At 56.4% G+C, this 19781-nt stretch overlaps 5 protein-coding genes across 7 annotated transcripts; all 5 read left to right on the top strand.

The window, feature by feature from the left end:
* Nucleotides 1–346: 346 nt before the first annotated feature.
* On the top strand, nt 347–1945 carry ABB37_00248 (putative Actin-like protein; the record flags this gene model as incomplete). Its single annotated transcript, XM_015796381.1, has 1 exon — nt 347–1945. The coding sequence occupies exon 1, from the start codon at nt 440–442 to the stop codon at nt 1943–1945; it is 1506 nt and encodes a 501-aa protein (XP_015664389.1). The 5' UTR covers nt 347–439.
* A 376-nt stretch (nt 1946–2321) lies between these two features.
* Nucleotides 2322–6963, top strand: ABB37_00249 (hypothetical protein; the record flags this gene model as incomplete). Its single annotated transcript, XM_015796382.1, has 1 exon — nt 2322–6963. The coding sequence occupies exon 1, from the start codon at nt 3991–3993 to the stop codon at nt 6961–6963; it is 2973 nt and encodes a 990-aa protein (XP_015664390.1). The 5' UTR covers nt 2322–3990.
* A 2322-nt stretch (nt 6964–9285) lies between these two features.
* ABB37_00250 (hypothetical protein) lies at nt 9286–15456 on the top strand (the record flags this gene model as incomplete). Its single annotated transcript, XM_015796383.1, has 1 exon — nt 9286–15456. The coding sequence occupies one exon, from the start codon at nt 9286–9288 to the stop codon at nt 15454–15456; it is 6171 nt and encodes a 2056-aa protein (XP_015664391.1).
* A 466-nt stretch (nt 15457–15922) lies between these two features.
* ABB37_00251 (putative aspartate aminotransferase) lies at nt 15923–17889 on the top strand. 3 transcript variants are annotated; one of them, XM_015796384.1, is made up of 1 exon: nt 15923–17889. In XM_015796384.1, exon 1 carries the CDS (start codon nt 16056–16058, stop codon nt 17271–17273), a length of 1218 nt encoding a protein of 405 aa, XP_015664392.1. In that variant the 5' UTR covers nt 15923–16055; the 3' UTR covers nt 17274–17889. The 3 variants fall into 3 exon arrangements, with proteins under 3 accessions (XP_015664392.1, XP_015664393.1, XP_015664394.1); XM_015796385.1 differs by having other exon boundaries at nt 15927–17889; XM_015796386.1 differs by having other exon boundaries at nt 15981–17889.
* A 411-nt stretch (nt 17890–18300) lies between these two features.
* On the top strand, nt 18301–19536 carry ABB37_00252 (putative aspartate aminotransferase; the record flags this gene model as incomplete). Its single annotated transcript, XM_015796387.1, has 1 exon — nt 18301–19536. One exon carries the CDS (start codon nt 18301–18303, stop codon nt 19534–19536), a length of 1236 nt encoding a protein of 411 aa, XP_015664395.1.
* Nucleotides 19537–19781: the final 245 nt, after the last annotated feature.

A 19781-nucleotide genomic window follows, 5' to 3' on the forward strand; every position in this document is an offset into this window, starting at 1 on the left:
GTGTTGTCGTTGTTGTTTTTCGTTCTGCTGCGTTGAAGGAAAAGGATCATGCGTGAGCTTTTATCAAGCAACTTCAAACTTGTGGAAGGACCAATTTGAATGGACATGGAGGCACATAAAGCACGATCATGCGCAAGGTGGGTGATGCTGCTGTCCCGTTGGGCACGGAGGCATCATTCTAACTCGCGCCGGAACGACTGCCAAAAAGGCTGCGGCAGTCTGCCTGTCTTCTCTTCATTACGTCGTGTGTTTTTCTGTTGTAGTGGTGGTTGCTATCAAAGTCGCTCATTCGCTGCTCTTTTGATGCCGACTCCTTCATTCTCGTTTGTGGTTGCTCTCCACCAATAGGTTTCAGTCGTAAAGGGAAGCGGGAACAAAACCGACTGTGGGGCGGCCCACGGATTTTTGTTTGTTGTTGCCGGAATTGTCCTTCATTCACATGCAGAACCAGTTTAATTCATCATCGACGCCCAGCACAGGTAGCGGATCCGCACCGCCGGTGTTCATCCTCGATGTTGGCACCCGCACCATCAAGGCAGGCCTGCATACCTCCTCTGCGCCGCACCTCACGCCATCCGTTGTGGGAACGCCCAAGTACCCGCGCTGCCTGCCTAGACCTTCCCCGGCCGTCGTCTCGTCACAGAGCGATTTGGTGGTCGGACTGGAAGCACGGCGTCAGCGCGGACTGCTGCGCCTCTCCTACCCGGTTCAAAACGGAGGCGCTATCGGGGACTGGGAAAGCGCGCGGCCCCTGTTACGGCAGAGCGTCCAAAGCGCACTCGCCACATCGTCGTCTGCGAACGGCGGCGGCGGCAGCGTAGCCCACGCGCTTCTAGGCGACAAGACTGAAGTCATTTACTCTCTCGTGGAGAGTCCTTTCGCATCGCGTCCGCAGCGAGCACGACTTGCCGAGGTGCTTTTTGAATCGCCGGAGAAGAGCACCAGAGTTGGTCCACGCGCGGCGGGCGTGTTTTGCGGTGTCGGGCCGCTTCTCGCCCTCTACGCCACCGGGCAGATCACCGGTCTTGTGGTGGACGTGGGAGACGGAGGCGTGAGTACTGCAGCGGCGGTGGACGGCTACGTCGTGCCCCTGTGTATGCAGCACGACGTGAGCGGAGCCTCCGGGTCTGCCATGACGGCGTATCTGCGGCGCCTGTTGTACCAGGGTGGCGTACTCGGCCCAGTCGCGGCGGCTGCAGCACGTAGCAACGTCTCTTCCCTTTCCTCCATCGTTCCAGGACTTGCCTGCTCCTCGCCTCACAACCTGAGTCGAGGGGCAAGTGCGGGCACGGCGCAGGAGCAAGAGCTCGTGTACGACATCAAGGAAGCGTGTTGCTCTGTGTCCGCGGCTCCCCTCGTGTTTCCTCACGCAACTGCCAGCGCCGCCTCTGCGACCACTCCGACTGTGTTGGAGCTGAACTCGGCGCTCCTCAGCGCAGCTCGACAGGCGCAGCACCTCGCGGTCGAAAACGCGTCCAGCGCCGCCGCCGCCTCTCACTCCTACACACTCCCAGACGGTGGCGCCATTCACGTGAGCGCTGCCGACGCGGTGCAAGCCGCAGAGGTCTGCTTCTATCCGGCTCTCCTGGGTCTGGAAGGTCCCGGTGTCGTGGATGCCGTACTGAACGCCGTGGCGGCCGCCCCTGCGGATGTGCAGTCGAAGCTGCTTGGCAACATCGTCCTGACGGGCGGTGCGACGCGCTGCCCTGGGTTTGGCAAGCGCGTTTTCCGCGAACTCCAGCAGCGGGTGGATGCTGGCGGCGCGACGTCGGGTTTGCGTGGGCAGCGTGTCTGCGTCACCGCGCCGGAGCACCGCGCCCACGCTGGCTGGCTCGGTGCATGTTTTGTGGCGCAGTTGTCTAGCTTTGTCTCACACATGGTGGTGACGCGGTCGGCATACGAGGAGGAAGGCGAGACGGCGTTGGCCAAAAGGGTGCTGACGTAGACGAGATGCGTGTGACGACAGACTTGGAGAGCTAATAGCGATGGGCAGCTTCTTTTTTGTGTCTGTGGAACCTTGTCTAATCGGTTTTACAACTCAGTCGCAGATGTAATGTGTACGAAGCTGGAAAGCACCCGTTTCTTTCCCCCACGTCATTCCGCCTTCAATGTTTGTTTCACAGAGTAGAATCAATCGCGCTTCTTTTTGTTTTTTCCCGCGTCCTCGTTGCAGGAGTGGAAGAACAAAGAGCTGCCGAGGTCTTTGACGGGGCTCATGTTCCCTCTTTCATCCATGTGCCGCTCTCTTACCTGCCACTTTTGTCTCATTTTTTCTATTTTTCTCATCTCTTTCCTGCTCTTATACCCGCTAATCTTCGTCTAGTTTTATAACTCATACAAAGGGTCACGCAGCCATTGAGTCCCCCTTTCTCTACCTCTTCTGTATTGCATGTGTCATAGCGTGTGAACTGCATCAACGGGCTGCAAAACGGGTTTCAGGTTTCGCCAGTGCTGCCGCGGCTGTGCTTGACTGGTCGCCACGAGAGTCAATTCGGAGAGAAGCTAATCCACACTGGCTTCCCAGCCCAAACGCTTCATTCTGTACTTGATTACGGCATCGTGAGTTTGCTTCGTGCGCTTGCTCGTCACGCCGTTGAAAATACTGTTTGATTTCACTTCTAATGTATATGCACACATCTCTGTAGATTATTAGTCGCCTTACCTGTTTCACCGCGTTTCTTTTGGTTTCTTTCCCTTTCTTTTCTCAGCACGTATTGATCACGTGTCTGAGCTGTTGCTCTTGTTCTTCTCCCTCTTGCTTCGTTACCAGCAAGCTTTTCTGTTACTGTCAACACACGCTGGCACAGACAGCGACTCGTCTTCTTGATTTAATAGCAATCAACGTACCTATAAAGAGCAGATCTTCATTAAATCACCTACAGACTACGCTGCGTGGAATCGATCGCTTGTAATCGTACCGACAACACTTATTGTGCTAAAGAACTCATTGGTGTTCTCTGGTGTTTTCATTATCCTCTTTTAATATCACCATTATCTGGTTTCTCAACTTTCATTTTTGCAGCAGAAAGCAGAGAGTTTGACCTCGGCGACACAACAACTCCAAAAGGCCACACTTGAAGTAATTCGTTGGCAAGACGGTTTTCTTGCGTCTCCATTTATTCTTCCTGTTCGAAGTGGTTCGTTTGAGTTTCGCGCTTAATTCTATACACCTTGCTGCGCTTTGTTTTCCCGCCTTCATCCTCCCACTTCTCCAACGTCACGAGTTGTCATTTCACCCAGACATTTCCGACTATTCCTCTTTGAATGGCTGTTCCTGTTGTTTTTTACGTTTTGTTCCGCATCTTTGTTTTTCCTCTTCTTCTTCTGTTTGACAGCGGGAGCGCCCCCTCGCTCTCTTCACATTAACGAATAGAGAGAGATTCCTCTTGCGTTGTTGTTGTTTTTCGTACCCCTCCCCTTCCCCTCCCCTCCGTCACGCTTCGCTGTGTGTCATACAGCGATCGGTTCCGGCCATACTTCACTTTTGTTTTGCTGTAGCTGTAATCGCTTTTATGTGTTTTTCCCGGTTTGATTGTGTGAGGGCACGACGTTTTCTTTTCGTATCACTTTCCTCTTTTCTTTTTTCTTGAGTATCGTTGTAGATACTACGCACAGCCTGTGTCATACACGTACACAGTCACGTTTGTGCAATCCTTTGTTCTTCCGCGCTTGCTGCTGATCCGTATGATTTACCTTCTCTCCGACGGAGCTTTTTCGGGTGATCAGCGTAAATGTAAAGAAGAAGAAGAGCCCTGGGATCGATAGTAAACTAGCGGTTTTCCTCTGTTTTCGGTTTGCCTTTAGGTTATCGTCGTCTCCCCTCTTATTCTCGCTTGTGTTGGGAGTTTTTTGTTATCTTCTTTTGTGGATCTCGCCCATTCCCTTGTTTCTTTTAGGTGCTCGCTTTTGTACACTAGTCTCTCTTTTTCGCTAGATTTTTATTCCCTAACTTTCGTCCTTTTTCTACTTCTGCACGTTGAGAACTCCGCTATGGCGAACCCCTATGCCGATCCCACCTCCATCGACTATATTCTGCAACGTGCCCAAGACGAACTTCGCAGGGGCGAGAACCAGCATCTCCGCGCTGCGGAGGCCCAGTACACGAATCATGTAAAAGAACTCCTTGGCAACTTGGAGCGCTACCTCGAAACGTGTGGGGTGCAACTGCCGGCGGAAGTGATCACCGGAAGCGAGGCCACGGCTGCGGCAGCGGCAGCGTTCGACGAGCCAAATGTCCATCGCGAAGCCGTGCGGTCGTCTCTCAGCTCCCAAGCAGCGGTTGGACTGCTCGGCGGCCCGCATATTTACCTCCCTCTGCACAAACGCTCCCTCTCCGCATCTGCCGCACCGAATAACGTGTGCGGGTACCGTGACTCCCAGTCGGGCAACGGACCACTTGCAGGCGAGAACCCACACCCGCGTGTCGGTTGGAACACGCTGGCGACGCCGACAGAGGCGTCGCAGTTGGACCACTCGACGGATGAGAGGCGAGCCGAGTTTGCAACAAACGCAGCGGCAGCGGCGCTCCGATATGTCAGGTCGGAGCCGGCGGGCGGTGGACTCATGACAAGCCTCGGCAGCCACGACATTCACTCCCCTGTCTCGCCTCAACTGCGGCAGGAGATGGCACGACGCCTCTCAAGCGCGAACGCAGAGGACGACTGTCGACGCAGCGAAAACGATAGCGTCATTGGCAACTCCTTCAACTGGCAACATGTGCAGCAGCTGCACACGCACCCGCAGGTGGCATCGTTGGATGTCGTCTCCCTCCGCGAGGGACAGGGCTCCAGCATGGTGAGAGGGAGTTCGCCCCTCGTCGCCACCGTCTGCAGCCCACCGCCCATGCACGCACAGCAGCAGCGCACCCCGTTCACGGCAGCGCTGGTCAACAGCAGCAATCCTCACCCTTCCCCCCAGGCCGCCGTGGCGCATGCGCGGTCCGTGAGTCTCAACGCCGTCGCCGCCAGCAATGGCGCCCACGTCGGCAGCGGCACGGACACGTGGGGCGACTTTGGCCAGTTTGTTCAGTCCATCACAGAGAGTCGCATCAACGGTAACTGGGCCACGTTGCCGAGCGCCACCGCCGCGGCTGTCTGTTCCAGTCCAGCAACGTGCATCTCAGACAGCAACAACGGCGGTCCTATTTCCCCAGCCGAAACGACGGCAACCACGCGCACGCGCGAGAACACCAACACCACCACTGACAAGTCTACATCCACGAACGCCTACGTTATCGGCGCCGCGTCCACTGCAGCCGTGCCGGAAACAAGCTTTCAGCTTCCGCATGTACTGGTGACAGCCAACTCGCCCTTCGCGACGTCCCCAAACGACCTACAGTCTTCACTGCAGCAGCAGTCGCAAGCGGTCGCACGCCGCGTCGTTCATTCGCCTCTCGGTGTAGATCCTGACGCTCCTCCAAGTGCAGCGCGCCGTGGTGCTGGCAACACACGGGGCGGGTTCGCGGAGTCGCCCCATCGGCAGCCACTGGCAACGGAGACTAATAGCATGAGCATCCACTCTCCCTCGCTGACTCGGCAGGCGGCGTACGGAGCGGGCAGCAACGCCGTTCGTGCCTTGGCCGTCGCAACAACGGAGACAGATGTGGAAAAGGAGAATTCGGCTCAAGTCGGCCCTGCGGAGCACATCCCCTCTCCTCCGCCTCAGCACCGTCCGGGCAGCCCCCTGCTGCTGGCACCCCCGGCAACAATGGTGACTGCGCCAATGCAGCATGTCGCATCGCCGTCCATCACCGAGTACCTGCCCTACGGCAAAGGCGGCAGCCCGTACTTTCCACATATCCTGCGCGTGTGCACCTCCGCGACATCGTCGAATCCACGAACGCAGTTGAACTCTCCGTCACAACCGGTCTCGCGTAAGTCATCGTCGTCACGATCAGCATCACCACCTCAGGAGCAACGGTATGATACAGCGCGAGGGTCTGCAGATGCCGGTGTCCAAAAACCCTTCCCCATTCCGCCACCTTCACAGCGCACAGTGGACGCGGCGGCCGCGGTGCGCATCCAGGAGAAGAAACAGCTGATGCGTCGCCTGCGCGGCATCCTCGACAAGTTCTCCTCGCCGTCCGCCACACCGTCCGTTATTACGTCCTTGGCTGACACGGGCAGCCACTCCGTTTCCGTCAACGGTGGCGGTGGGGATCCATGGAGGGTGAAGACGCCGCCGGCCACTGCGCCGGGTGTCGTCACGGCACCACTCTTTAATCAAGGCCAAGGAGGCGTGCGCGCCATTGCCGCAGGGACGCCACCTGAGCAGAATCACTTTTTCACAGTCGGCACTGCCACCTACCCACCCGCCTACACGCGCCGCACCCCGGTGCTTTATCCACTGAACACTGAACAAGCCCTGCACGGGCAACGCTCTTCGTTGTTTGTGGAGGAGTCCGACACGGCAGAACACCACGCGACGTCCCTGGTCAAGGCCAACTTGCAGCCGCGCACACCGTCCAGTCAGGACATGGGCAGTCTCCCCATTGGCTTGTGCAGCGACACTCGACCGCCCAACTCATCAATGCAGCCGCACAACAGCGTTAACGGCACCGCAAGTGGAGGTGTAGAAGTGGGCCACTGCACCACCACGTATAGCACCGCCGCGCTGGCCTACGCGGCAAGCACCGTTTCGCTCCCCTACGCGTCCGCCAACGACGCGACTCCTTTGTCCGGCGAGTACAAGGCGCCACCGGTAAAGGGTGCTGGTCCAGTCGACGCCTGCAGATACGTGAGAAGCCCCAACCAGAAGGTGCCAACCGGCCTTTGTCGCGATGAAGATCATCCCCATGGCGCCGACATTGACGGCCGCCGTAGAGACAACTATGAGGAGTGTAGAGTTTTCGCGGCACGTGACAGGGACGGCAAACCCCGGCAAAACGCCGGTGAGGTAGGTTGCGAAGAGAAGCTGCAGCTGATGCAGCGGCTGCGAACGATGCTAAGTCGACCCGACGAATGACGTTGATTGGTGGGTAGCATCAAGGATGTAGCGTAGACACGCTTTCAAGACATAGCAAGCTCTTTTCCAGTTCTCGTTTTGGATGTGGTGTTGTTGTTATTGTTGCTGTTGACCATTTTGGGGGTTGGTTTTTCCAAGGCGCGTGGGAGGTTAATTCCTAACTTGCCTCTGCGTGTTCGTACCTAGGTGGATCTGCGCCTATACAAAGCTAGCCACCGATACTACCATTTGTCTTGTTGCGCTCTCTCCTTTTTTGTTTGTCCCTCTATCTATATATGCGCGTGGAAGTCGTCTTGATCGTCTGTAGGTGCTGCGTAGACGCAACTGATATTTGATTCTGCTGTTACATCCTGTCCTCAGTTTGCAGTTTTTCTGCCAGAGAGTATCGCCTTCACAGACGCTACAGAGGGGTATGGTGTGAGAGAGGAGAAAAAGGGGGAGCGGGTTCACTGCTGCTCTTGTTGTTGTTTCCTCACCACCTGGGCAAGGTGAAGAGCTGAGGATCACATGGAAGCAACGCGAGATCGGCGGAGTGACCGATAGGTGCTCTCTTTCCTCCGCAGACACATCTTATTCGATGTTCTTGTTTGGACGTGTGCATTTTGGCATGAACAGAAAGCAAAGGAAAAAAGGAATTGATACATATTCGGTAACTTTTTGTGATGCCTATTCAAAGCGCTCTTTTTCCGCTGCACCTTGTGGCTAACTCGGTTTATTTTGTCCGTGCGTGAAATACCACAATGCATCTTTGTGTGAGCGTAGTGTGTTTCGGCACAAGACCGCTTCGCTTTCGCTGTCGCGCTTTTCTTTCCCCCAGTCTCTTCCACTACTACTCCACATTTTTCCCCCTGCTGCCCCCTCTTGTTTCTTTTATTATTATTATGCGGCTCCTTTCATCCTTTAATGGACGCCAAATTCAGTCGGGTGTTTTTGAGCGCCGAGCTCTCGTTCTTTGAAAGGAAAACGACAACAAACGTATATTTTACACACGGTTTTTTTCTCTCTACAATTTGCTTTGATCTTGATCTTGATCCGTTCTTGTTTGATTTTGTTTGTTTGTTTTCATATAGGACACTTTCTTCCTTCACAGAAAGCCTAACGTTCGACAGCGTTGCACAACAGTGGAAATTACGCTCCGTTTTTTTTTTACTATTTTTATTTCGCTCGTTTTTGTTTTACCTCCTTTTTTTTTATGTGCTCCAGTTTACGCCTACACTTGTAGCTTTCTTGCTTTTGGCCTCCTGTCTATTATTATCTTTATACATTAATCCGTGATCAGCCACTTCTTTTTCTTGTTCGAACTCACCACACCTTTCTTGCAAGCTTTGCTTTACTCAAAGTCCACATCGAACAACAAGAAAAAGAGGAACAAAATTTCTGCTATTATAGCTCCTTTCTCTGCCTTCAGTCAACACCGCAAGTGTTTTAATTATATATTTTTTTTACGATAGATTTTGGTGGGCAGCTGTAAGGTGCTCAAATTTTTTTTGCTCAAAAAAGCCCCTTCCGAGAAACTTGAGAAAGGCACGGGTCTCTCATTGGAACCGCGACCGTTGTTGTAGTCGTTGCTTCCCCTCTTTTCTACTAATCGCCTCTACTGCTGCCCTGAAACTCAGCATATCATTATTTGTATCTGGCAGTGCCGGTTTGTTTGCCTGTTTGTTTGCTTGTTTGTTTTTTCGCTCTCCACATTTTCACCTGATTTGACCTGGTTATATGCCACGACATCTTTCTTTCCCTTTTTTCACCTTTTCGTTTTTACTGTAGTGCAACTGCCTTGTAGCGGTGGCTTTGGAAGTTTGATCTTTAAAGTGAAAACCCGATAAAGAGCGAACCATAAAGTGCTTGTGCTTTTTGTTGTTCAGTATCCGGGGTTTTCATTTTTCTTTTCTTTTTTAGCGCCTACGGACTTTTTGTGGTGGTGGTTGTCTTCGTGAAAAAAAACTGATTTTTAAGAATAAAATCACCTTTCGTTTCCTGGCTCCTTATTTTCTCTTCTCAGTGTTTTCTTTTTCTTTTCCTTTTCCCTGGCCATTGTCGTCGCACGTTTCTGCATGCGGGGAGAAGAACAATTGGAAGCGTCACCAGCGTTTGAAACCTGTGTATATATACTTTTCTTCTTCTCTCTTTTCGTTGTACTTTCTCCGCGTCGCTTTATTTATTTTGTGTTTGTTTTTCTTTTGCTTTATATAATCACTCTGTTATTATTATTATTATTATGCTTTTGTTTTATGGACTCGGTACGTGATACGTTGTTGAGTAGCTCTGGTTTATCGAGTATTTTCCTTTTGTCTGGAACGAGAAAACAAGAGGAAAAGACTCATGGAGAATCTTCATCCAAGTGCCGCGACGACGTCACCGTTAATGCCATCTGCGGTCGAGGCCAATGCACCCCTGTCAGCAGTAGAAACGGAGGCTGCTGTCCCTACTGCCCACCACGAAAGCCCGAAAGGTCCGTCTTCGTTGCATTGCCAAACTGACGTTCCCAGCCACAGCACAGAAAACGCGAGCGACAGCGAAAGCGCCTGTGCCGAGCAACCGTTAAGAAACGCCCTGTCGTTTCACACCGCCTCCGCTACGGCGTCCTGTGAAAGTCAGTCTGGCTCTGTCAAGAGTGCACAGTTAAAGAACAAAAGCCAAGGCAATGGCGGTACTGGTACGTCGATTTTACCACTTCTCGACGCGGTGGCGCTTTCCTCCTCTGCCTCGAAGCGCTCCGCGGTGGCAGCGGCGAGTGTTGCCTCCTCGCATCGGGATGTACAGGAAGATGAATTGGGTGAGTCCGCCGCACCGAAAGAAAAGAGGGCGGAAGCGGCGGCGGGAGGCGCGCCTGCGGACGGTGGTAGTGGTGGAGGGAATGACTCCTGCGTGGCTACCCCGTGTTTTAGCATAGGAGTGCGATCACCACACTACACCCCGTCTAACCAGGCGCTGCCGCTGCGTCCGAAGCCTCGCCGCCTCGCCTCGCTTGGCGAAAAACAAGGAGAAACACAGCAAGGCAACTCGGTCGATGCCGCAACTGCTTCGCTGAGGCAACAGCAGAACAGAGCCATCCGTGAGGATCATAGAGGCGCAGAGTCTTCTGAGGCCTCTGCAGCAAAGGCCGAGCACGGACGTAATGCGGGACACAATGATGAAAAGCAGACGCTGCGCACATCGGCACCGTGCGTCGACCCGTCTCGTGAGCTGGACAACGAGGAGGGCGACCAACACAAGGCAGTGTCCCCCACCGGCCGCAAACAGCCAAGGAACCACCACGAGAGCGGCGACGATGTGAAAAAGGAGGCGAAGGAAGAGGACGCGGGGAATGACGAAGCACGTAATGCGCCGCCGTGGTGCCCACCTGACTCCGCAAACCGTGGGGGAGTGACAAATACGTGCAACGATTGTGGCAGCAGCAGCAACCTTCACGGTGCCACCGCCCCTCCAACGGACAACACGGTCCAGCCGTCGCTCTCACCCTACCACTCTTACGTGCCGTGGAAGCTGTCCGAAGGCAACGGCCGCGAAGACGACGGCGGTCACGTCTCCCTTACATTTTTTGACGCGAAGCACGCCAGCATCAGCAACGAGGAGTCAACGAGGTCACCAGCCCCACCCAAGCCGCGCACGCGAACAGACGCGACGACAAAAGCCGAGTCAAACTCCAGCAGCCATGTAGCGACAACGAGCGGGGCTCCGAACAACGCCGAGGGCGATGCGCGGCAGACCTCGCCACGCGATGAAGTCGTCATCGAGGGCAAAGGCACCAGCATCGATGTCGCCACCATCGACAGCGGAAGCTACGCCGGCAGCGGCCGCCACGGCTCGGAGTCGGCGATGGCGATGGCCGCCGCCGCAGCAGCAGCAGCAGCCGTGAATGCTCCTGCGGCTCCCCTGGGCGGCGGTGGTGTTCGGCGTCAAAATCCTGCCATGCTTGCCTTCTCCGGCAGCAGCAGCGGCAGCGGATCGCAGGGCGGTGAGGGCACCATCGACCGCAGCATCAGCAGCCGCTTCTCGGTCCCCAGCCGCGGCCCCGCCTCGCTCTCCCCGCCCTACCTCGCCGTGGACGAGGAGAGCGGGGAGTTGGCGGTGGTGTTCCGTCGAGGTGGGGTGGGGCAGCCGTCTGCCGCCGCAGCCGGGGGAGCCGCCCCATCGCTGTACAGCAGCGGCAGCAGCGGGAGTGCCACCTACAACGTCGTGCGCAACGGCGTGCCGACGTCCCCCACGCACCTCGAGTTCAGCCACCCCCTCGACGAGACGTTTGGGACGATGGTGAGCACGATGAGCACGACCTTCTCGACCACAACCAACAGCGTCGGCGACGGCGACTCGGTCTCGCCTGCGGACACCTACAGGCTTCAAGTGGCCGCGCAGATGCGTCAGGCCCTCCTGCAGACGCTGGGGCTGAACGTGGGCAGCGACGGTGGAAACACAACCGGTGCGACCACGCAAGGTCAACAGCAATCCGAGAAGGCGGCGAGTCCGATGTCTACGTCAGCAAGCAGTGCGGAGGCCACGACGTCCTCTGGCGTGCTACTGCCGTTGTCGCCCTTGCAGGACAAGAACAATGACGCCCCCCGTTTAGCTCATCTTGGGCACGCAATGGATGGCGGTGGCTCGCACGTCATCGTGACCCCAACTGTGCTGTCACGCAACTCGTCCACCGCTGGCGTAAACCTGGCGTCCAGCGCGTCTCTCTCGACCAACTCCGCCACCTCGCCCACGGCCGGCGCGCAGACCCGCACCGCCGCGGCCATATTCGCTGCACTCACCACTCCCAGCCCTCGACTGCGCAGCAAGAAGGCCGCTTTTGCTTTCCATGCCAATCCCACCTTCTTTGACATCGACAGCGGCGCCGAGGACGAAGAGGCTGAAGGCCGGAGTGACGGACGGTTGGATGCGCTGCGGCTGTCGCTGAGCGAGGAAGGTTCCCGCATGCTCTCAATGAGTGTCTCGAACCCCCTCATGTACGAGGACCTGGCGAGCAGCGAGATGAGCACTTCGCAGCAGTTCAACACAGCCGTGCAGCCCCCGCCGAGTCTCCAGCTGGCCTACCCTTTCCGTCGTCACAGCCTGACAGAGAACTTCACCGAGGTGATGCCGGGTCGCGGGACGCCCGTCAGCGGCACGCCGACCTTCTCCGTGTCAAGGCTGAACAACACCACTGAGGACGTTTTCAGCAACAGCACCAGTAGCCTGATGCCACCGATGCTGAAGTTTACGGCGAGGGGTGGTGGGGACGAGGGAGCGGCGCTCGAGGCCGCCGCCGCAGAGGCGGTGCGGGAGGTGAACAGCGGCAACTTAGACGTTGACGAGGACGAGAAGGAGGACAGCAGCCGTCCGGCCCCGTTGCTGCCCCCTCCCGTTGTGTGCTCGCCCGTAGCCTACGCTTGCTCGCTGCGCGACAGCGACTCCAGTAACCTCCGAGCCTCGTCCCACTCGGACATTTCGCCCCTCAATATCGACGGCGTGCCGGTCGCGAACGTCGGCAAACTGCGCTCGTCATACGAGATGGCGCGCCGGACACCGTTCTCGTCCTCCCCGAAGAGCGCAGCTGCCCAGGAAGCAGAAACGGAGCACACAGATGGTAACAGCAATGAAGAAGAAGCGATAAATGATGCAGTGACGTCAGCGCTGGGTGCCGCACCTGGTGCCGCAACCACCACCACCACCGCCGTCGCTGCGGCCGATTCTCTCCATGCCGTATCATCTCCTGAATCCGCAGCTCGAGATGGTAACGTCAGTGTTGCCCTATCCGCGGCAGAGCCGGAGTGGAGCAGCCACTCCCTGATCAGGTCTGTCCGTTCGAGCCCGCACCGCGGCGAGGACGGCGTCAACAGTACCGAAGACGACGTGACCGGCACTGCTACCACGCGAGTCCCCACCTCCTCCTCCCCTTCACAGTTTCAGATCCAGCCAACAAGCAGCGTGAGCTTTGGTGAGACACCTGGGCTGCTGCTCGACGCCGCCTCCTACTCCTACTCGCGGCGCGACTTTGTAAACAGCTCCGCAACGATCAGCTCCATCAGCGGCGCGCTCGCCGCTGAGGCACAGCAGAGCCACGCCGATCCGGCCACGTCACGGCCGGGATCGGCCACCACCACCGCCACCACAACGACAAACGGCGACCTCTCCGCCTCTACCTCTACGCGCATGTGGTCGGATGGTATTGCCACAACGGCGGCGGCCGTGCTCTTTCGACGCCACGGTGATGACGCCACACAAGAAGACGCGGAGAGTCTAGTGATGCCGCAGCGCTTTGGTGCGTTTACATCGATTCCGATGCCTCGCTTAAGCACTGCTGGTGGGGAGAAGGGTGGTGTCAGTCTCCGTAGCGGCACGAACTCGGCCATGCAGCGCGATATTGATGATGGGAACGAGGCGAACGCACCAAGCGGCAATCCGCATACGGTGAACCCTTTAGGTACGCTGTCGCTCACGCCGACGCCGCCACCTCCACTGGCGCAACAGCAAATGCCAGACGCGCAGGGCGCAAACACTGTTGACATGGCAAATCTTTCTGACGAAAAGGTGAAGGAGACGGAGGAGAGCGCCAGACTAAACAATCCAGACAATGAAGGCGACACGTGGGGTGAGCCGATGTCCTCCGTCCAATCCCTGCAGAAGCAACAGTACGCAGATGACGAGTTTGCGGAACCTGCGGTGACATCTGTGGCGGGCGGTGGTGAGAAGCACGTGAGATTTGCCGATCGCTCCGAGATGCAGTTCGTCGACCCGCTGTCGTCGCCGTGGGCGGACCGCGACTTCTTCTACCAGCCCGACTACACGCATATGGAGTTCAAGAACGCGTCACTGCCAAATAGCGCGCCGGAGGACGCGAAGGGGAACGATGGTGAGAGTAGTAGCGCGACAGATGAGGAAGAGGCAAATATTTTGCGTGCTGTAACACCCTTTCGCTTTACGCACCGCTGCAAAGATGTCCACGGCTCCCCAACACCGCGTTCGTTTACCGGACCTAGCGTGCCGTCGTGGGCAAATTGGCCGCGCGGAGCTGGCACAAGGAAGCCGCAAGCCGCTCCGTCGGAGATCTCTGCGCGGCACGACGGAGCACCGGAGGCGGCGGTCTCGCCAACAGTGCGCAACGACGACGATGCCGAGGGCGAACGTGCGCCACGCATCTTCTTCACGAAAGAGCGACTTGCGTCGCGCGCAGCGTTGATGGAAGCGCGACGTGCCGCACTGCAAGGCAAAAGCAGCACCGACGTCAGCTCCAGCATCGTTGGCAAGCCAAACGGGCCTGCTGCAGCATTGGGAAGTGGAGTAGTGCTCCGTCCTGAAACGAGCGCGGTCGGGCAAATTACACCCGCTAGTGCAAGCGCACGCCTGCACATCAATCTCGCCCCGCCACCACCGCCACCGCCTGCGGCAGCGGCCATCTCCGTCGCGTTGCCCGACTTCGCCGCCCCTGTGACTTCCACCGCGTCATCGGGGAGGAGCGGTATGTTGTGTGGACCTCCTCCCCCGCCGCTTGGAAGTGCACCCACTGCACCCGCACCGGCTTCCGCCAGCAGGGCGGCGGAGGTTAACAGCAATGACAATGACGATGATGGCTTTGGCGGCTGGGTGCAGCAGGGCGCCGCACCACCGCAGCAGGTGAAGGACACGGCGGCCGCTCCCTTCAAGCTGACGAAGGAGTGGTGTGTACAGGTCGCCGCGGACTTGAAGAAACGCGGCAACGAGTGCCCGCCGTGCGCGGAGTCGGCTGCCATCCCCCTCGACCCCGCTCGCGTGGTGGACGTTCTGCACGCCGTCTTTGGGGAGGATAACCTCTTCACCAGCCCGTCCCCGCACGGCAAACCAGCCAGCACATCTGCAAGCATCGGCTCCCACAACCACGACGCAGACGAGGCCTCCGCGACGATGAACACCTCCAGGGGTGCAGCCCCTCGCGTCTCGGGCGAGATCCGCGGCGTGGACGGGGTGCTGGAAGCACTCTCCTTCACCTCCCTCACCCAACCCAACGGCCCGGCGACGGCCACCGGCTCTTTTGCCACCACGTTCACGTCGACCAACGCACGAGCGACGAACAGCAGCATGAGTTCCGCACCTGCGATAGAGGGCAGCGGCTACGTCGTGCCGTGGCGAACCCGGACGAGCGCGACATCAACGGCCGCGGCGCAGACAACGATGAACAACGCGGCGGCAATAGAAGCAGGAGTGGCAGGCAAAACGGACAACGGCAACGCAGCGCCCGCTGAAGAGAATGATCCGGTAGAGTTGAGTCTTCGCCTCACGCGTCATCTTTTTTTCCCCGATCAAGAACAAGGAGGCAGGTGCGATAACGACAGCGCTGCACCGTCGGCAGCCGCTTCGTGTCAAGTCAGCTCGTTTATGGGAACGCGCCGATTGCCGGACGCCGCCACCGCTGCCCAATGGACGGAGAGGGATGTTCTACTCGCTGTGCAGCAGGAACAGCGACGGATGGCGCAGGAGAGTGAAGGGGCAATGGAAACAGAGCGCTTGGAAGACGTCCTGCGCTTGTCCTCGTAAAATTCCAAAAGGATGTGGTGATGAGACGGAAGTGAAGTAAGTCGGTGTATTCTGTACGAGGATAACAGCGGATGTTCGCTTTCTTCTTTTTTTTTTCTTTCTTTCCCTTCTATCGTTGTTGTTTCCTTATGTAGTGGCATCACTTGAACAGTCATGTTTCCTGCACTGCATTCTTACGCCGCTGAATCTAAGAAACAAAAAGAGAATAGATAGCAGTAATACTCTTTGGACTAATTGCATTTGCGGATTCACTCACACGTTGCTAGCCTTATTGAAGTACCGTCGGAGGAAGGAGGGAGTTGCAACAGCGGTGCGCAGCAACAACTGGCAGTCAAGCCTTTGAAAAGGTATAAACGCCTCTTCATAAAAGCACTGCTATTTTGACACGGGTAAGAATGGGGATTTTATCTGCATCAGACTTTCGTCATTGTCGTTCTCCTACCACGTGTTTCTCACCCCTCCATTCAGAAAGGACTGCCTCTATTTTCACGTCTTCAAAAAATATATCCTACCAACACCGCCACAGGAGGTAAACAATTGTTTTCTTTATCCCTTAAAACGATAATACACGCCACCACCACAAAAAAAGAATTTAAAAAATGTCCACCTCTTCCGCCGACAAGTTCGATAAACTCTCCACGCTGCCCCCGGATTCCATCTTCCACCTGGCGCAGAAGGCGAAGGCCGCCACCGGCCCGAAGGCAGATCTGATTATCGGCGCCTACCGCGATGAGCACGGTCGTCCGTACCCGCTGAAGACGGTGCGTAAGGCGGAGCAGCGTCTGTTGGATATGAACCTCGACTACGAGTACTTGCCCATCGCGGGCTACAAACCCTTTATTGATGAGGCGACGAAGATCATCTACGCCGACACGGTGGCGCCGGACCACCTCGTGGCGGTGCAGACGCTCAGCGGCACCGGTGCGGTCGCCCTCGGCGCCAAGCTGCTGACACACGTCTACGACCCAGTGACCACCCCCATCTACCTGTCGAACCCGACCTGGCCGAATCACCACGCCATCCTCCCGGCGGCGGGCTGGAAGGACATCCGCAGCTACAGCTACTACGACCCCGAGACGATGAGTCTCGATTTCGAGGGCATGAAGAAGGACATCCACACTGCGCCGAATGGCTCCATCTTCGTGCTGCACCAGTGCGCGCACAACCCCACCGGTGTGGACCCGACCCACGCGCAGTGGGAGGAGATTGCGGACTTGATGCTGGCTAAAAAGCACCAGGTGTTCTTTGATTCCGCCTACCAGGGCTACGCAAGTGGCAGTCTCGACGAAGACGCCTTCGCGGCTCGGCTCTTTGTGAAAAAGGGCATTCAGTTTCTCCTTGCGCAGTCCTTCTCCAAGAACATGGGTCTCTACAACGAGCGCATTGGCACGCTCTCCGTGGTGCTACACAACCCGGAGAAGGCGGCGGCGGTCAAGACCCACCTCGAGTTACTGATCCGCGCCAACTACTCCAACCCGCCGGCGCACGGCGCTCGTCTGGTGCACCTCGTGTTGAGCGACAAGGAACTGCGCAAGGAGTGGGAAGCGGAGCTGGCGGACATGGCCGGTCGTATTCGCACGATGCGCCGCACTGTCTACAACGAGCTGAAGCGACTGGAGACGCCCGGCAGCTGGGAGCACGTGATCAACCAGATCGGCATGTTCTCCTTCCTCGGCCTGACCAAGGAGCAATGCCAGTACTGCCAGGACCACAACGTCTTCATCACGCTGACGGGGCGCGCGAACATGGCGGGTCTGACGCACGACACTGCCCTGATGCTCGTCAAGACGGTCGACGAGGCAGTTCGCACCGTTTAACACTGAAGGCAACTATCGTGGAAGCGAATGCATATCGATTTCTTTGCCGCATTTTTTCTTTTTTATCTAGCTACCTGTGCGCATTCTTCACATGCCGTCCTTGTTCTGTTTTGTTTACCAGGTGCTAAGTCACTGCACTGCTGGTCGCAATAGCAGTAGCCGCAAAACCTGTTTTTACCCCCTTATAATTTTTACTTCATTTTATTTTCTTTTCGAAACAAACGCAATCGTTCCCTTCAACGCACTGGCATCGGCAAAGGCGTCTGGGTGAATAACCACGACGTACATCGTGTACTAGTTGATTCAGAGCAAAGCCCAGTCGTTCGGATCCCACAACATGAACCGGCACCTCGTAGTGATTGATTGTTTCTTCCGAGATCGCTTGCTTTATTGTTTCTTTCTTGGTTTTGAGATGTAGTCGAGTGGTGTCCTTTCAGCACCGTTGCGATCCAATGGACGCAAAATGAGCAGGAAGCACACGCAACACCCTATTCCGGGGGAAATAATCCTTCCCTAGGAGTATTCAATGGATCGATTTGTCATTCGCTTTTTGTTTTTAAGCATTTACGCCTACCCTTGTTTTACGTTTGTCGTTTCGTTTACATGTCTCACGAAACCGATTCTTTGAAATACGCTGTGCATGGTCGGCAACAAGTCCCATATCGGCAAAGAAGAGACGGAAATAAAAAGAGAGCGTCGGTGCAGTCTTCTTCATGCCTAAAGGTTTTCCCCGCACGTTTAAATTGGAATAGAAGTGTATGGACTCCTTCAGACAAGCAGCATAAATTTAATACGCACAGCGGCCAGCGAGCGACACGACTATCATTCCTACCGATTATTTTCTCCCTCTCAATCATCCTTAACCACTGCTTCTTTTCGTCTTCTCCGTGCCTACAAATATCTTTTTCTGTTTTACTCCGCGTACGTTAGAAAATTCGCTCTCTAAGAAAAAAATTCCTCTTTCCGCTTTCTCTGAGAAAACAAGAAAAACTGCCCTCCCTTTACTAAACCCCCTTTTTTTTTTAAAATGGCATCCACGACCCCCACCACGGCGGAGCGCTGGCACAAGATTGAAGGCCACTCCCCTGACGGCATCTTTGCCCTCGCCGCTCGTGCCAACGCCGCCAAGGACCCGAAGGCCAACCTTGTGGTGGGTGCCTACCGCGATGAGCAGGGTCGCCCCTACCCCCTGCACGTCGTCCGCAAGGCCGAACGTCTGCTGTTGGACATGAATCTCGACTACGAGTACCTGCCCATCGCGGGCCTTCAGGCCTTTGTGGATGACGCAACGAAAATGCTCTACGGCGACGCGGTCGAGTCGCACCAGATTGTGGGCGTGCAAACGATCAGCGGCACCGGTGCGATCGCCCTCGGCGCCAAGCTGCTGACACACGTCTACGACCCAGTGACCACCCCCATCTACCTGTCGAACCCGACCTGGCCGAATCACCACGCCATCCTCCCGGCGGCGGGCTGGAAGGACATCCGCAGCTACAGCTACTACGACCCCGAGACGATGAGTCTCGATTTCGAGGGCATAAAGAAGGACATCCACACTGCGCCGAATGGCTCCATCTTCGTGCTGCACCAGTGCGCGCACAACCCCACCGGTGTGGACCCGACCCACGCGCAGTGGGAGGAGATTGCGGACTTGATGCTGGCTAAAAAGCACCAGGTGTTCTTTGATTCCGCCTACCAGGGCTACGCAAGTGGTAGCCTCGACGAAGACGCCTTCGCGGCTCGGCTCTTTGCCGGCCTCGGCTTGGAGGTGATGGTGGCGCAGTCCTTCTCCAAGAACATGGGTCTCTACAGTGAGCGCGCGGGTGCCCTCTCTGTAATCATCAAGGACAAGACGAAGCGCGCGGATGTGAAGAGCGTGATGGAGTCGCTGATCCGCGAGGAGTACTCCAGCCCGCCGGCGCACGGCGCTCGCCTCGCCCACCTCATCCTGAGCAGCAACGACCTGCGCAAGGAGTGGGAAGCGGAGCTGGCGGACATGGCCGGTCGTATTCGCACGATGCGCCGCACTGTCTACAACGAGCTGAAGCGACTGGAGACGCCCGGCAGCTGGGAGCACGTGATCAACCAGATCGGCATGTTCTCCTTCCTCGGCCTGACCAAGGAGCAATGCCAGTACTGCCAGGACCACAACGTCTTCATCACGCTGACGGGGCGCGCGAACATGGCGGGTCTGACGCACGACACCGCCTTGATGCTCGCCCGGACGATCAACGATGCCGTATCCAAGTTGGATAATAAATAAAGAAGAAGTGAATTGCAGTGGTGGAGTGGTGTGAAGAAGAGCCAAGAACCAACAGAAACATTTCAATTCATTCTGTTTGTCTTGCATCTGCTCTTGTTCGTGTTTTTTTCTTTTCTTTAAACCCCTTATATATTACTTCTGTTCTCGTCTCTTCTAGTTTCTCTTGGAATAAACGAAACGAAAGAAAACACTTCCTGGAAAGTAAAAGGTACGTGCTCCTTGTTGAAGATCTTGTTTTTACTCAC

The sequence above is a fragment of the Leptomonas pyrrhocoris genome (assembly GCF_001293395.1).
Source record: "Leptomonas pyrrhocoris isolate H10 chromosome Unknown, whole genome shotgun sequence".
Classification (NCBI taxonomy): domain Eukaryota; phylum Euglenozoa; class Kinetoplastea; order Trypanosomatida; family Trypanosomatidae; genus Leptomonas; species Leptomonas pyrrhocoris.

What these genes read in the sequence shown, in the direction of transcription:
- ABB37_00251 (XM_015796384.1), top strand. Translation starts at nt 16,056, where the DNA reads ATGTCCACCTCTTCCGCCGACAAGTTCGATAAACTCTCCACGCTGCCC.